This window comes from Gasterosteus aculeatus, chromosome 4 (genome assembly GCF_964276395.1).
Source record: "Gasterosteus aculeatus chromosome 4, fGasAcu3.hap1.1, whole genome shotgun sequence".
Taxonomy (NCBI): Eukaryota; Metazoa; Chordata; class Actinopteri; order Perciformes; family Gasterosteidae; genus Gasterosteus; species Gasterosteus aculeatus.
Window position 1 is genome coordinate 6,664,258 of NC_135691.1, and position 16,822 is coordinate 6,681,079.

Here is a 16,822-nt window from a genome sequence, read left to right on the forward strand (position 1 = left end):
ACACATAACATTTTATTGTGTGACGTCATGAATGTTTTTTTTAAAGGTCACAAAGAAATTAGAAAAAGAGAAAACGATTCATGATTGGTGAAGGCGGCACGTGTCAGGTTGTTGGATAATTCACCTGCTGTTCATTGAACGTCTCACAGCTCATGAACGCAACGTTTTCTAACACACGATGGCGCTCGAAGCTCGACCTGAATGTGGTCGCGGCCCGTGTCGGCTCCTAACTTCTCCCAAACCCCGACAAATCAATGTAAGCCTCATAGTAAACGTACTACACATTATTTATATGACTTACATGTGAGGTGTAGAACATTCTCACAATTACTTTTCAGTGACAGACACTCAGGCAGCCATAGATACTAGTAAGCAGTCTCTCAGGGACATTTGTTGTAATGTATTTACATTACTGGCATTTGACGTTTCTAGCGTTACTGTGGTAACATTTATTAGGGTGTATTATCATTACAAATACCGGAGTACCTGAATTTGAAAAAAAATGTTGAGTGACGCCGAGACTGAAAAGTGGCAGGTTCCGTTTTCCAATAAACTGGAAAAATACCATCCTTGGAATCGGGTCAATTGCGTGCCCCAAAAACATCTGTTACATTTGCATGAGGAGGAGGAGGAGGAGGAGGCGTCTGTGTCGCTACGTGCCCACGTGACTTCGGGTTGTGCCGTTCTGAGAACGGAACCTGCCACCTGCCACATGCCACTTTGCGCTTTCGGCGCTTCTGTCGACAGATAATATATTAGAGAAGATCATTAATATGCTGTCGGTTAAATATTCCGTCCCTTCCTTTTATGCAACGTTAATGTAATATACCGGGGTACGCACGCGCACGCACGCACACCCACCACACCCACACGCACACCCACACACACACACGCAGTCAGCAGCAGCGACCCACCGTCCCACACCGACACGCTGCGTGGACCGAGACCGACTGACGCGCCGCAGCCGCGGGGATGTGGGACGAGCACGTGATGGGCGAGCGCGGAGGACTGTTGTCAGAGAATGCCACCGCCAGCCGAGACAACAGTTTGCTCCCGACTGTTCGATGCCAGCTTTGAAATATAGGTCGAGCAACCGATAACGTCGAGTCGTGATTCTTTTTTTTTTTTGGGGGGGGGGGGGGTCCAGCGGACTGCGGTAAACATCCCGGTATGCCTCCTGCTCAGAGCCTCCAATCCAGCAGACTGACCCTGTCCGAAACAAGCATCGGTAGGTGCGCGTGTGCGTGCGTGCGTGCGTGTGTGTGTTTGTGCAAGGTCATCAGTGTGTCTGCAGCAGCTTTTTAATCAATTCAAAAAAATACATACTGTTTATTATTTTAATCGGTTCCCGTCCACAACGGTGAACATCACACTCCCTTTCCTTCGTGTCGGTTATAAATAACAATAGCATGTATGTATATATATTTTTTTTCTGTCACGAAAGCAAACAAAAGACCCTGGTTGTTCTCCGGACCGTCCCTCTGTCCTCTTGGGGTCCGGGCCGCAGCGCGTCACTGCAGGCGCGGCGGCGTTGAGTAGAAGCGCTCTGATGGTTAACTGGCCGACACACACATACACTCACACACACACACACACACGTCTATGCAGCATGGCCGTCCTGCTGCTCATCGTATGAGGGATAAAACGGCCCTTTGTGTGTATGTGCATTTCAGTCCGAGACGAAGCATCCTTGTGCATTTTCTTGACACCTCATGTTCATTGTAGACCAATGTTTGTTGTAAAGTCACCTATAGAGCGTCACTGGACTGGAGATGTGGTCAAAGATCCTTTTCAGCCAGCATCTCTGTTCAGGAGGTTCAGACGAGCTGGTTTTAAATCACAGTTGTGGTTGTCAATTGTTCATCATGTTTAATTTGGGAAAATTATTAATATCTTTTAGTTATTTGACTTCAGAATGGCAAACCGCTCACATTTTGTTGCGTATTCTAACATCTCCTTGTGTAAATTTGATTGTTTCCTCACATGCTGTGTTCAATTTTGACATGTCGGCACCGATGGCATCACCAGGCCATTTTTGAAGCAATATTTGCTGTACTGCCAATTTAATTCAATTGTTACCAGGATGAAAACTGAATACATTCTAACCTGGCATGAATACATCATACAGTATGTTTTGTAAGTATTCAACCTCAGTTGAGCTTTTCAAAACAGTTCCGCTTATGAATATGTCAAGTAAAAATGGTGTATTTTACTGTTGGTGCACAAAGCCAGGTTTGGTTATCCTGTTAATTATGATCAACATAGAAAGCCATCGGCATTTTTAGAGCTAAATACCTTCAACATAATTGACTACCCACCACGACTGTAAAAGAGAAACCGGAGCCCACCTCCGAGTCTCTTTAAATACTTCCCATCGCACCAATGCTTGTCTTTTAGCTGCAGCCTCGTCCATCAACGCTCGCATCACAGCAGCAGCGCTCTCCCGTTTCTCGCCTCGCAGGTTCCTTTAAGAGGAGGAAGAGGAAATCCATTATAGTGACGGTGTTGCTGCTCATCGTCTCCGTGCTGATCCTCATCTTCGGCCTGGCAGCGACCACCAGGACGCAGAACATCACCGTGGGCGGGTACTACCCGGGAGTCATTGTGAGAGCACGCTCGCACCTGCACGCCACAGTCTCGGGGGCCTGTCAGACCTCATAATGAGTACGGGTGCGAGTGAAGAGACGCTGTTTTCAGGCAGCTCTCCCAGCTCCTGACGAAACTAATTACTGAAGGTCTCTGAGGGTTGAACTTTCCCCACATTCATTATTCAGCATCGCTGTCATTAGGGGCTGAGTGAGGAGAAGTGTCTCAGTCCATAAATGGGTTTTCGTCACAATACTCAGCTTTTAGCGTGCGGTCTCAAGTAAAGAGCAACTAGGAAAAGCAACCGCTGGATGTCAGCTGAATTTCCTCGGATGCGCCTCCAAACCAATTTATTAGATATTTAGTTAATTCCTCTTTATTTATGATTCATGGAATTGATAACATGCTGAAATTGTTCCCTCGGGGGCACTGAGACGCATGTTTTATCCAACTGCTTTATAATCAAATCAGAGAAACGCCCTAACATCTTTTTTTGTCTTTTTTTTTTTTTAGCTGGGCTTTGGCTCCTTCCTGGGAATCATTGGGTCTCATTTGATAGAGAACAAGAGGCAGATGGTAAGAGGATTTGTGTAACATCTGTGCACTGAGATCACTTGTAATGTCACTTATATCACTTATGTCTGCCCTCGCACAGAACTGTCATTAAACCTTGTATCCGTCCCAATGACCTCACCACAGCCTGTTGGTCTGATCGTGTAATTAAAGTAACAACAGAAAGCGCTGACCTGACCCAGACTCCCACTCGTCCCGAGGAGGTTTGTGTGTCGGAGCACAAGTTTCCTGAGGCTTTAAGGGACGTGCATCCAGAAATAGAAACGGGGTGTAAGTTGAGGAGGACTGATGTCCACGCTGGGATGTGGGGAAGGAAACTGCATGTAACGGGAGCAGGTGGGACGTGCCGGGCGAAGGCTGTCAGGGCTGCAATGAAGAATGGGTTTGTAACGTGGTGTTCATTTCACAATACTCAGCAGAGCTTGATCGAGCCGTGACGTCTAACACCGCATGGTCCCTCGTGTGAAAGCTGCTTTCCATAAAATGTTAATACACAGAATCACATCTTGATGACGCATTAGAGGCACAAGTTGACCAACACGAACGTTTGACTAAAATGTTTTTAAACACTTGGTTTAGTTAATATCTTAAGGGCCTGTTTATTATGGGCGGGGGGGGGGGTAATTGAATACATGCTATCTCTCCTTGAGCAATGTAGATGAGGGTGGGGAGGTCAAAGGTTGCAGTGTATATAACGAACTGGGCTCCATGAGCCTCCTCCACCCGCACCCCATCCCATTCAGAAGTATGCATACTCCCGCCTGACGATACACTTTAGAGTTGGAAATGTAGCCCGGTACGAAAGTGGTGAGAGGAAGCTCTTAAAGTTGATGGTTGTCTATAGTTTCAAAGGCCTTGCCGCGTGACGAAGAGTGACGACGATGACGTTTTCCTCCACAGTTGGTGGCATCGATTGTCTTCATCAGTTTCGGAGTGGTGGCCGCCTTCTGCTGCGCCATCGTTGACGGAGTGTTTGCCGCGAGGCACATCGTGAGTACCACGATGGCCTGTGTTTGTCTAACAGAGCCGATCGACAACTCTCGCGCCCTGACTTCTACAACGAACTGATTGATCAACGGCCTCTATAGCTTGATAAACACACAGTAAAACACATGCCCCCCTGCAAAGGCCTTTGATGACATGTGGCCGTCTGTAGCAGCTACTGCTCCCATCCCAAATATATTACGTGGCAGGGGGGGGAAATTCTCCAAGTACTTGAATCAATAAATAGCCACTAATGTAATCTAAAAAAACAACCATGCGGAGATGAGTTATGACTGGGTGAGAAGGGAGATCGGCACCGATAGCAGGTTGTCGGTTGCTTTTAGCGGCAGTGGGATAAAACATCTCAGGGGGGTTTGTGGCACGCTGTTTCTAAAAGAAAATCAGAAATATGGATCCGCGGCAGTCAGAAGAGATGATGTGATGCCGTCAGACGGTTACACACTCGGACTCGGATGTTTTTTTTTATTTATCCACATTTATGTTCTGAAGTTGACTTGACGCTTTACCCTGGTTCTACATCGGGGCTTCCAAATCCATATTACAGTCCACAGTCATTGCTTTTCGGATGTGCTAAAACGGCTATTCCTAAAGTGCTCGCATCCAGTATGATGTGTCCTATTCATGGGAAAAGTGTCTGACCCTTCACAGCTGTTTGCGATAAATCAATAACAAATCAAATTACCACAAACTAATTGACATAATGAGCCTGGCTTTTCTTTTCCCAGTTGATAATTCAGTCTTGCTTCCTCTGTTCCTCTATTCTCTTCTTCGATTGATGAAGTTATGATCAACGCTAAACTTTGCTGTCACTGCGCAAGCTCTTGTCTCTTTGCTTTTGCGTCTTCTGGTTCAGCTGCACTTGTAGAGCCGCGCTGAACCGAGCTGCGGAACCTCTAATACGTGTTTGTTGTGCTGCAGGACCTCAGGCCTCTGTACGCTGGCCGCTGTGAGTATCACTCCAGTGACACTTCACCTGAACGCGACGTAAGGAACGCATTGCTTTACACAATTACAAATACTTTCCTCCGGAGTGAGAAGACTGGTTGTTTAAAACCCCTCTTGGCCTTCAGGTGGCGTGTCAGGCGTCATCGCGGTCATCCTGTAACCTGCACGTGAAGGGCAACACCTGTTACTGCTGCGACCTCTACAACTGTGGGAAGTGAGTAACGCTGAGAACCGCGCGAATCAACGGCTGCTCACTTTGCTGCGCTGCTTTGCTTGTTTGGACTGGATCGATGCGTACCGTTGTGCTTGAGATTCTTTCTGTACTGCAACGTTAATTGTATTAGACTGTTTATTTTTCCTTTTAACCTTTGTTTCAGAGAACATCCTCTTATGGGACTTCAGAATAAAGATGTATTGAAAAAGTTTAGAAAATCATCCATGCTTTGGAAGTAGGTCCCTTTTATTTCTAGAACCGTATCGGTGATTTAATCATCAAGTCGTGTTAATAAGTGATGGCTAAAGCCATTTCTGTGGTGTAACTCACTGTATGAATGTGCTTTTACTTTTGCCATTTCCTCTCTGCATGTCCCTGTCGGGTCCAAACGCTCGTCCTTATCCTTCGTGTCACCGTCTCTCATTTGTGCTTTTCTTTTACTAAGTACAAGAAGGATGAACATGATGAGCATGACTTTGGTAGCTTGACCGTACGCCGTCTCCCTCTCTTTCCCACCCACTGGTCCAGCCGCGTGGAGATGATCGGGGGCTACCACGAGTATACGGACGTGAAGAGCTGCCAGGACGTGGTGCACCTCTATCACCTGCTGTGGTCCGCTACCATCCTCAACATCATCGCCCTCTTTCTGGGCATCATTACTGCAGCGGTGCTGGGAGGCTTCAAAGACATGGTGGGTACATATGAGGGCCGACAAAGAGGAGAAGCCACCAGCTGGGCTCATCTGCCGCTGAACGTTTTGATATAATCGGGGCCTCGTCGGTGGTGGGCCGATGATCTGAGGCGAGGTAATGCTGTTTGAGTTGATCATTTAAAAGAAACCGATCAATGTTCTTGGTCCCCTGGTCAGATTCCCTCCGCTGCCTCAGAGACTACGTCTGAACCAGAGGCCATCACCGCGCCCGTCCCCCCACAGCCGCCCGCGGCCGCCACCGCCATCGGCTCGTATTACGACACGGCCCCTTGCCTGCCGCCCTACACGGCCTACGACCTGCAGGTAACCGGCCACGCAGAAGAGAAAGTTGTGATTTGAAAATGGCGTTTCATGTCCGGGTTATCTCAAAGGGGCTTAATGTTTAAAGGCCTTCACGTGCGTCTTTAGTTCTTACACTTTCCTTTCTGTCGGCATGAAAACAATCGTTTGAATTGAGTGGTCGACGTCCGCGGCACAATCATGACGCTGATTTGGCCTGAAATTTGTTTCAGGCCAAAACTGAGAAAAAATCTCCACAACCACATCAACTAAGAGGACCTATTTAGGCACCAATTCTTAATTTAATTAAAACATGTATTGCTTATTAAGACGTGAGCTACGGCATGTTTAAAGTCTCAGGGGGATAAAATAAGCGATTGTTTGACCATTTCTTAATCCATAAACAGCTCTAGTAAAGCTCTGGTCTCGCCTGCAGGGCTCCTGCCTGTTTCCCGACTCCTCGGGCCTCTCGGATGACTCCCAGTCCGGAGCCAGCCACCTGTGGCCCACCATGGTCCCCCCACGCTACTCTCCCCCCCACAGCCACCCCGACGAGAAGCCCCCACCCTACAGCCCGTAACTGTCGGGCCAAGAGGGCACCGAAACCCCCTCCAGGTGCTTTTCACGTGCCGATTGAGCGGTTTGAACGTTCAATTCCTCTGAACTTTGAGAAGGAAGGAAAAAAGGCGCCCCCCCCCCTCCCGACAAGAGGAGAGAGACGACCGGATGGAAGCCAGGACTGTTTACACATCCATCTGCCTTACCGCTAACGGGCTTCCGGTGCAGCAGCTCTCGGCCTCTTTTGTGTCCACGGTGTTTCCTCCTCCAGCTCCCGCTCTAGGTTTCCCTCTCGTTAGTTCACACTCAATCACGCCTCGTCACGCCTCGGGCGACAGAGAGGACGGCGTCCTCGCTGTTGCCGAGGCGACGATCCGGCGCCACCGTCGTGTGAGATCGAACCCGGTGACATAAGACGGCTTTGGTGTGAACGCTGGATGAGAAATGTAAAAACTGTAGTTGTAAGGCTAAGGCAGATGTTTCTTTAGCGGTGTTGTAGGCCATGTAGGCAGTCATGCAGATGTTACATGCTTGTTTTGTATGTACAGCAGTAAGGTATACAGATGCTCCGTTAGCGGCTAAGAATAAGGTATATGAACAGATCATGGTGTCTACTTCAGTGTGTGTTGGTGCACTTCACAGAGCAACGGTTATAAAGACATAAGTTATTTATGCAGTAGATGTTAAGGGAGGACGGTTAAATTAAGCAGGTAAACACTAACCGCCTCCCTCGTTGTCAGTGGTCATAACATCACGTCTTTGTGTTAAAGTGAGTCGTCTCCTGACAGGTCGGTGCTGGATCCGCTGACACGAGGAGTGAGATCGTGAAAGAATCGAAATAGTGAACTTAGTCCGCGAGAAGGGTGTCAGCTTCAGTCACTGCTTTTTATATTTTGAGGCCATTGCCGGGGGCTGTTTATCAGCTCCTTTTTGTCTTGCCATTAAAACATGTTTTGTGTAATTGAAAGAGCTTCTTCTTATTCCAGGTAGCGCCACCATGAGGTGACGTTGACATTTTTGGAATGAATCATCTCATCAATCATCTGAATGTCCAAATTTGTTTGAGAGATAATCCTTAAAAATAAGTTATGAATGAAATGACAATATTTAAATGCTGTTGGGGCCAGACAATTAAGTAGAAATAGTAAAAGAATAATTTATTTACCATCAAGGAATCTTGTTGCTAATTAAAGGGAACATTTACTTAAACATCAACAAAACAGTATTTCATAAAACTATTTCATATTGTATATGACTATCACCCTAATAAATACATCTGAGACAGGAAAAGAAGTGGGTTAAAACAAATAGCAAACATGGTAATCTGTTAAAATAACAAACAAATCTCACATTTTTTTTATTGATTCCCATATTAGCACTGCTTTTTTTTTTACTCATACCAACCAATTACTAGTTTGATACAATATAAAAACAAGAGTAAAAAATGTAAAAATACAGAAAATCTTCTTCCTAATTCAACATCAAGTGCTTTACGTACAGACAAACAATGCTCCATCGATGTCAATCCTATGGTCACATGGATGCACTTGTCTCTAGCCTGCTCCACGTAGGTTTAAAATATATATTAAAAACATATCAAAAGTAACAGAAATAAAAGAATGTACAAGCAAATGAAAATAAACTTTTTTTAAACACTCAGAAATGAAATAGTTATCGTATATCTTCCCTTCCACAATGGCCAGATGTGCAATCACACAATGGAAATGTTTTACTTTCCATCATAATTAATCTTCTCCCCCACAAAATCAGGTTTAGGAGTCTGAAATTAGAACAGGTCATTGTCAGTTCATAAACACTGTTAAATTTAACTCCCATCTGATGGTTGGTGCATCCAGTAAGAGTAGATTCAAAATAAAAGCAACCCTGGTTTCATAATATCATTTATAGCCTGTATTTGATAAAAATCTGTTGAAACCAGAAAGTGTATTATGATGTATCCTGAATGAAAATGGTTCAATCCTCCGCTTCATAGAGAAGCCTAATTTCATGTGTTTGATAAAAGTAACGTTTAAATAGATATAACTTGCCTGACGCAGTGAAAGATAATGAACACGTTTGTTGTTTTATTACAGCTTGGGAGTATTCTTGAATTAAACTTTTATCATCCACATAAACTACTGGTTACCTTTGCCATTTTACTGCGAGGCCACAACTTCTTCCAAAAGGTGACTTATCATTTCTTCCAATGATACAAAAGAGCACAAGCGGAGTGACACAAGTGGACTGGTCACTTTACGCTACTCGCACCCCCCTTCTCCGATTTCTACCAAGAAAACACTAAGAGATTACAAGCAATCTCTAACCTTCTTCGCTAGACTCAGACGTTATTCAAGCGTTTACCATCACCAAGTTTAGTAAAATGCTGCACCTGAAAAAGGGATTTTAGAAGGAACTAGGAAGGATTGTTGACGTGGAACAGAGAGGTGAGGCAGGGAGGGCACCACAGAAGGCACAGGTACTGGAGCATCCAGCGCTGCTCAGTAGGTCTCCGGTATAATAAAGTCAAACTCCGTGGCTCCCGGTCGAGGATTGTTGACGGCCGGGCGCCCGCGGGAATCGGGCGGCATGTGAGCGTCCGGCTCGACGAAGATGTCGTCCCAGTTCAGCATCCGGCTCTGGGTGGAGGCGCGGACGTCCCCGCCCGTGGCGCCGGCGGCGATGTGGTGGACGCTGCCGTCCTCCGATATGACGGGGACCCCCGGCCCGTCGGCGCTCCACGAGTACGGCTTCATCTCCACCGTCTTACACGGCAGCAGCCGGTACAGGTTGTTGTCCTTCTCGTCCTTCTCCTTCCTCCCGCTGGGGTCCTGGTTGTGGGCTTGCTTGCAGTGGGTCGCCAGAATCTGGTAGTTGAGGAACGTCTCGTTGCACACCAAGCACTGGTACCGCCGCTCCCCCGTGTGGTGGATTTCGTGTTTAGTTCTGTACTCGGCCAGCGCAAAGACCTTGTCGCAGTAGTGGCACGGGTACTGCTTTTCCCACGAGTGGGTGTTGAAGTGCCGGCGGAGACTCGTCAGACACACGTAGGGGCGCTTGCACACGACGCAGACGTAGAAGGTCTTCCCGTCCATGACGAGCTCGTAGTGGTCCTCGAGCTCCGTTTTGGGCTTCTTCTTGTTTGAGCCGCCCGTCGGCAGGGTGAGGGCTTTATCCAGGGGTTTCAAGGGCGTGGCCATTAAGTGCCTCTTCCCTTTGTTGGCCTTGGAGCCCCCTTCGCCCGGATCCTCCTTCAACGGGACGATGTCGTACGTGTTTTCGCCGATGTTTGCGTACACCTTGCAGCCCGACGAAATCGAATCGATCTCGGTGGTCGTGTTGAGCGTCACGGTCTTTTTCGCGGCGACGGTCAACTTGGGACTGTTGGTTAGATTCGCTTTATCGAGGAGCTTTATTTTGGAATCCCCGTGCTGAGACGAGGCGACGACTTGCTTCTGGTGGACTCCCGTCGTGCCGCTGTTTTCCGAGGACTGAGAGGCACTTGGGGGCTCGGGGGTGACATTGACGGACCTGGCTGGCGTCGTCGGAGCACTTCTTGAGGGAACTCTGGCGGGGGACGCCGGCTTATCGGAGCCGCTGTCTGGACTGAGCAGGGGGCCGCCGTCGGGGACACTGGGGACCGGACAGCTTACGCTGGGAGGCTTTGCTGGACTCATTTTCAAGGTGGTCTCCTTCTGTTTTGCAACCGTATGATTCGAGTCTTCATTTTGCTTTGGTGCCGCCTTTCCCAAATCGGCTGCCTCCAAATCAATGACCTCGCCGGATTTGGCCGCCTGCTTGGCTGCACTGGTTTTCGCGTCCGTCTGTGAGACGAACAGAACTTCGCTCTCCGAGTCAGAGTCGCTGGTGGCCTTGCTCGTCTGATTGAATTCCTCTGCAGATATCGAGAATGACTCCGCGATGATGGGCATTGCCTCTGCGGGAGCGTCACTTTTGCTCTCCGTCTCCGTCTCCTTTGACAACCCGGGCAGACCCTTCACATGTGATAATGGTGACCCTAAATTTGCAATGAACTTGACTCCCAGTATCTGTCCCGCATTGATCAGCTCCTCAAGCATGTCGGAGCGGACGCGGTAAATCTTGGAGCTGTAAATGTAATTCAGAATCTCCTCAAAAATCTCCGCTTTGATGAAGTTCAACTCGATCACTTGTCCGGCCACACTGAAGAGCTGGTGGAAATATGTACTTGAAGCGGACAGGATTGTTTTGTGAGCTCTGAATTTCCTGTCCTGGATGATGATGGTGACATCACAAAATAATCCATGATTTCGCTGCACGTTCATTGAGTTGAGCACGGCCACTGGGTACTGCGTGTCAGTCGCAGAAATCAGCTTTAGACTTGGCATGACTGCGAAGACAAAAGGAAGAAACGATGGATCACATTAATCAAATCAACAAGAAGGCGGACATTATGGAAGCGTGGCGTATTCAATTAGGGGATTCGACTTAAAAAGACGTCAACTTAAGGACATCATCAATCATCGTCACTGCTTGTTACACCCAGTTTCCAGTTGTCCCACTTTTTCGGGGAGAAAATCATCTTAAAAGAGGGGTTGCTCTGTGGACAACTTGTCTGTAGCTTTGAGCAGCCTACGTAGAGAGGTTGATAATGCAACAAGTATTTGTCTTGTTTCTTGAGGTGCTGAGGAGGCCATACTGGTCAAACATGTATTAGCCCAATAACATTAAATACGGTGTTTATAAGCAGAAAATATACTGCCGCAGTCTGCCCTGGACCATCAGGGTTTTCAGTCTTGCAAATGTCAGACAACAAAAACAACGTGAAGCCACACGTCAAGTTGAACGAAGCTGTAGAAACTAGCTGTAATGTTGGGTGTCGCGTGACACTGCACGTGTGCACATCAGCGTTTATTGCGCTTCAAGTGAGACCGTCGCCAATTCGATTAAACACACGTTCACGCAATCGATCAATTTTCACAGAGAGGCCGGTGAACCGTCGGAGCGGGCTAACACAAAAGGCACCGCTAGCCGCGGTTCCTCCTCACTTCCGCTTTCCCGAGAAGCGGGCGGGCGCGGCCTGCTGGTTAGCGCCTCGTTAGCATGCTAGCATCGAGCGCAGCACCGCGCCGGATGCGCAGAACGGCGTTTATTTTTCAACAGCGGCGCGCGGTACGGCTCGTTTACCTGCAAACCCTCCCCCCCTCCCGGGATCTTTGTTTCGCAGAGCAGGATCGCGGACGGCGACTGTGTGGTATCTTAAGCTCGCCAGAGACAATGGCTAACAACACACGGCTTCACCCCGCCGGTCGCACTAGCGCTTCATCGGCTCGGCAGCCGCGAGGAGTCGCCGTCGTGTGGGATTGGCACGCGCACAATTAAACCATGGTATCGTAACAAGACGTACAATAACAGCGCGACGTGGAATTCATGTTGGCCCGGAGCTACAACGAAACCGTGCCGTTATTTCAGGGAATGGTTTCGTTAACGTGTAACTGTTTCCGCGCCGGGTTTGGCGTCGAATTTACTACCGGTTCAGCGCCTTCAAAATAAAAGTGGAGCGACTAATTCTATCTCACCAAATAAATAGGCAGGTAAATTACCTGGGAGGGGATTTTTTTCAGTACGGCTTCTGATTCTCTTCCTGACGTCCTTTCGGTGCGGTTGAAGTCCGCATGAAGTTCATCGGGCACGGTCTTCCTGTCCCTTGTATTGATCATGATCCCCCGCGTGTTTTGCGATGTAATGCCGCTTCATGTATGTCCCCTTGAACAACACGTTTTGCTTGCAAATGAAGAAAGTAGCGTCTGCTTTCAACTCCGTGAAAACTCCCACCAGCTTAATAATGATTTCACATTTAGGAGTACATGTTTAGCTGTCCAGGGGCGCATCTATGCTGTAAAAACGACACCGTGTACCGATGTTGTTGTGTGGTATCCCACTCCGTTTGGCTGTGTGGCTCTGTTGCGGTTCACGGAGCATACTGACTTGAACTTCCGGTGCAGAATGTCCCGGGATCTCCCAAACGGGTATCCAAAGCTGTAAAAAAAGAAGTCACGTCAACTAAAGTTGGGGAAAAAAAACGGGATTGTCACGTGATTCCCCGAGACAAAATGGTCTTATGTTTCATTACAATGTAATTGCTTTAAAAAAATGCTGAATGCCAAAATATTGTTTCTATAATAGCCACACAAAAGCATAAATATACACCTGTTTCTATCTGAGATAGAGAAAGATCGATCGAGAAAGAAACCCCTTCTTTTGTTTCTAATTATGATAGAAATATATACAGAGAAAGGGTTCAGATATTGGTACATCATGGTTTGCAGATATTGGAGCAATTCGGGATAAGGATAGGTATATTGTAGGATACATTCAGGAGTCAATTATAGAAGTTTCAAACTGGTCTCTGACAGTTATCAGTAGAAAGTCAGACACTGTATTTTCGACAAGAGTGTCACAAATACCATTGATAAAGCAGAAGATAAACGTTTTAAAAATGCTGAGACATTGTGTAGTCACTATGTGGGAGATCCAGGCTTTAGCATGAAGGATATGTGTAACATCTGTTACATATTTATTGGGTAAGTCAAGGTCAGGCCAGTTGTAGAAATGAATTCCTCTTCGTTCACGGAGAAAATAAATAAATACATTATACACATGTATTTGAAATCTTCAGAAGAAGCACTGTGAATTCTGTTCTTTAACACGGGACTTTTCTCCCTCATACTGCGATGATGGGAATATCCTGAATATAACAGTAGGGGGCGATAACGCTCCCATCAGTTGCAACACCGAAGAAGAAAAGGACTTCCTGTTTGTTGGACGCTTTTCCTGCGTATCACAAAAAACATGGACGCGTGTTAAATTTACCTCCTTTATCTCTCCAATTATCAACTTTAAAACAAACAGAAAAGCATCCCGCGTGTCCCGGTGTGGGAATGCCACAGTCCGACCGCTCAAGTTCCGACGGCGGCGGCGGGGAGCCTCGGAGCCCTCGGGCCCGTAGGTCCCGGGGTCGACCCCGCAGTAGCAGCCGCGAGCGGAGCCTGTCTCCGTACAGCTTCGGGCCCAAACTCCCGCAGCCACGGAACCGGGAAAAGGAGCACGAGGACCGCGACCGCCGGTTTCGGGAGGCGAGAAACATCAGGCGAATCCGCATAGGAAGCCCCCGCCGCAGCCGGTCCAGATCCAGAGAGCGGCACACCAACAACACCAGCACCACCACCACCACCAGCTACAACAGCAGCTACAACAACAGCAGCTACAACAACAACAGCCACAACAACAGCTACAACCACTGGTCCGAGCAGCGGGACGCTCCTGGAAAACACGGGAGCTTCAAAGATGACGGTTACTACGAGCAGCACAGAGACGACGCCCAGAGACAGAGACAAGAGGCTTTTATTGCGAAGTAACGAACGAAAACACGCACCACTCAGACCATAATCACGCCAACGTTTGGATGTTCCTTAAATCACAAACAAGGATATTTCCTTGATTTAGTTGAGGCTCAAGAGTTGTAGTCTTTCCAATGGTTTTGAGTTTTTTGTTAAGATAATCTACATGAAATACCTTGATATTAGTAATAGCATCAAGAGGAGAAACATTTTACGACCTTCAAATGCAACCACAGAAATACATACATGTTTTTAAGAAGAACTTTCCTCGGAAAGAGTATTTCTTTTTTTGAAAAGTGTTCTATTCAGTAAACCCAAGATGTTGTGCTTGCTAAATGATCCTGGAAATGTTTTTTAAAGATCGTACCAAATGGTTGAAATCCTTATCACAACAATAATTCAGCTGTTTTCCAACATCGTCAATATTGAATTGTTGCCAAGTTCTACACTGTGTCCTACAAAATATTTGTAGGTACAGTTTCAAAGATATATTTGCACTGATATGAAAGCTGTCTCAAAGGTTTTCTCAATTTGGCTCTAACTTACGGTGTGTGATATGTCGTTTCTAATGATTTCTGCATCTGTCTTTCTGATACAGGCGCCTGCAAGAGAGGGAGAGGATTGGTGAGTTGGGTTGTCCCGAAGTTTGGGGATATTCACCAAGAGTCAAAGAGCCAGAGTAAGTCAAGAATCTCCCCTTCCAAAGCAACAAGTTGTTATTATTGAGAAGCCACCTGTACCTTATAGTAATATGTGAGCTCAAATTTCTGTCTTTTGTTTTCCACCAGCTCTGATGAATTCACACCAGTCGAAGAGGACGAAAAAAACAGCAGTTCAGGATCGAGCTCAGAAGGTACAACACGTGTTGTTCGAGGATGAATACAAATGGGATTCTTGTCGGAGACAGTTTGAATTTAATAACACTTCTGTCATTTACAGAAGAAAAGAAGAAGAAAAAAAAGAAGAAGAAGAAGAAATCCAAGAAAAAAAAGCACAAAAAGCACTCAGAGGACAGCGAGCTGGAATCCGATTCAAATGGTAAATCAATGTCTGCATTAGAATGAATGAATTCAAGATGCATTCATTTCTTTATTGTCTGAAATACCTGTTTTTTTCTAATCTTTTATTAAATTTGATCTTACAGAAGAAGACATAAAGAAGAAGAAGAAGAAAAAGAAAAGCAAGAAGTATGTGACGCTATGCAGCAGAACTCCAGCTTCATTCACACAGGAGCAATATTTTGATTTACTAAACATCTTGTTTCCTTTTAGGTCAAAGAAGTCCAAGAAGAAGAAGGCGGCCAAGAAGAGTCATAAGGAATCCAGCAACAGTGAGGAGTCAGAGGAGGAGGAGGAGGAGGAGGGAGAGGAGGGAGAGGAGGAAGATGATCCCAACGGAGTGATGTGGGTGGAGAAAACCTGCATGGATGAGAATGTGGTCGGCCCAGAAGCTCCACTCACACACCTGTCGCAGGACGACAGACCTTTGGAGTAAGTCACATTTCATTTCACGTGATGGGTCCCTAATGCACTCAACATCGCTAGGATTGGAATTTCCAAAATAAAACAAAAGGATGTGTGTAGATTTACAATGCTGACAGTTTATCACTGCCCATATAAATCTATATATTAAAAACGTTGTTACTAACAAAGGGATTCATACTTTTTTTTTATATACAATTTTTTTCCAAACTAATGAGTTTTCTGTTTCTTCCAGTTTCGGTCATGCACTGTTGCCAGGTGAAGGTGCTGCGATGGCAGAGTACGTGAAAGCGGGCAAACGTATCCCCAGAAGAGGGGAGATCGGTCTCACCAGCGACGAGATCGCGAACTTTGAGAAGTCAGGCTATGTGATGAGTGGCAGCAGGTGTGTGTGATATTTACGTGTAGAAATAACATTTTGTATCGTAGCAATGAAATAATTGAGTTTAAGATCATGAGGTGTATATATACAATCTTTTATTATCTTTTGTGTGATGCTGACGAGTTTCCAATGTAACCACGCAGACATCGTCGCATGGAGGCTGTGCGTCTGAGGAAGGAGAACCAGATCTACAGTGCCGATGAGAAGAGAGCTCTGGCCTCCTTCAACCAGGAGGAGCGGAGGAAGAGAGAGAGCAAGATCCTGTCGAGCTTCAGGGAGATGGTGTACAGGAAAACCAAAGGCAAGGAGGAGAAGTGACCATCATTATAGATTACCTTTTATTAGGAGGGGTATTCAGGTTTTATTTCTTTGGATGATAAACACATTCAGTTTTAGTTGAATTCACAGCATTGCAGGAGGATTTTTATCTGGAAAGAAATGTGTAAAACTTTTGCGGGGTATTCTGTTGTAGTATACCTCCATTCTTTACTCACAAGAGTCTTCCCTTTCAATTGTTCCACCTTTACTTGTTCTTGTAAATGTTTATCCTGATCAGAGCAGTAAATAAATTTTCATTATCAAGTTTTGTCTGCACCTTTTTTGTTTTATTTTGAAATATTAAAGGCCTCAATCTTTTGAAGAGTTTCTTCACCAGAAGCAGCAGCTCATTATACAACATTTAAGACTTCAAAAATCATTTCAGTTCACAGC

At 46.4% G+C, this 16,822-nt stretch overlaps 3 protein-coding genes across 8 annotated transcripts; 2 read left to right on the forward strand and 1 right to left on the reverse strand.

The window, feature by feature from the left end:
* The first annotated feature begins 647 nt into the window (after window positions 1–647).
* tmem255a (transmembrane protein 255A) lies at window positions 648–7,839 on the forward strand. 4 transcript variants are annotated; one of them, XM_040173302.2, is made up of 10 exons: window positions 648–1,228; window positions 2,462–2,604; window positions 3,100–3,162; window positions 4,060–4,149; window positions 5,083–5,148; window positions 5,235–5,323; window positions 5,487–5,558; window positions 5,846–6,014; window positions 6,192–6,338; window positions 6,751–7,839. In XM_040173302.2, exons 1-10 carry the CDS (start codon window positions 1,171–1,173, stop codon window positions 6,892–6,894), a joined length of 1,041 nt encoding a protein of 346 aa, XP_040029236.1. In that variant the 5' UTR covers window positions 648–1,170; the 3' UTR covers window positions 6,895–7,839. The 4 variants fall into 4 exon arrangements, with proteins under 4 accessions (XP_040029236.1, XP_040029237.1, XP_040029238.1 ...); XM_040173303.2 differs by having other exon boundaries at window positions 5,852–6,014; XM_040173304.2 differs by lacking the exon at window positions 5,487–5,558.
* A 164-nt stretch (window positions 7,840–8,003) lies between these two features.
* On the reverse strand, window positions 8,004–12,821 carry zbtb33 (zinc finger and BTB domain containing 33). 3 transcript variants are annotated; one of them, XM_040173296.2, is made up of 2 exons: window positions 12,452–12,821; window positions 8,004–11,238 (listed from the first exon to the last, which is right to left on the reverse strand). In XM_040173296.2, exon 2 carries the CDS (start codon window positions 11,234–11,236, stop codon window positions 9,371–9,373), a length of 1,866 nt encoding a protein of 621 aa, XP_040029230.2. In that variant the 5' UTR covers window positions 11,237–11,238; window positions 12,452–12,821; the 3' UTR covers window positions 8,004–9,370. The 3 variants fall into 3 exon arrangements, with proteins under 3 accessions (XP_040029230.2, XP_040029228.2, XP_040029229.2); XM_040173294.2 differs by lacking the exon at window positions 12,452–12,821 and adding an exon at window positions 12,256–12,389; XM_040173295.2 differs by lacking the exon at window positions 12,452–12,821 and adding an exon at window positions 12,036–12,377.
* Window positions 12,822–13,070: 249 nt separating this feature from the next.
* Window positions 13,071–16,693, forward strand: nkap (NFKB activating protein). The gene is made up of 8 exons (XM_078100679.1): window positions 13,071–14,262; window positions 14,847–14,927; window positions 15,037–15,101; window positions 15,191–15,286; window positions 15,393–15,435; window positions 15,520–15,738; window positions 15,965–16,114; window positions 16,255–16,693. Exons 1-8 carry the CDS (start codon window positions 13,790–13,792, stop codon window positions 16,427–16,429), a joined length of 1,302 nt encoding a protein of 433 aa, XP_077956805.1. The 5' UTR covers window positions 13,071–13,789; the 3' UTR covers window positions 16,430–16,693.
* Window positions 16,694–16,822: the final 129 nt, after the last annotated feature.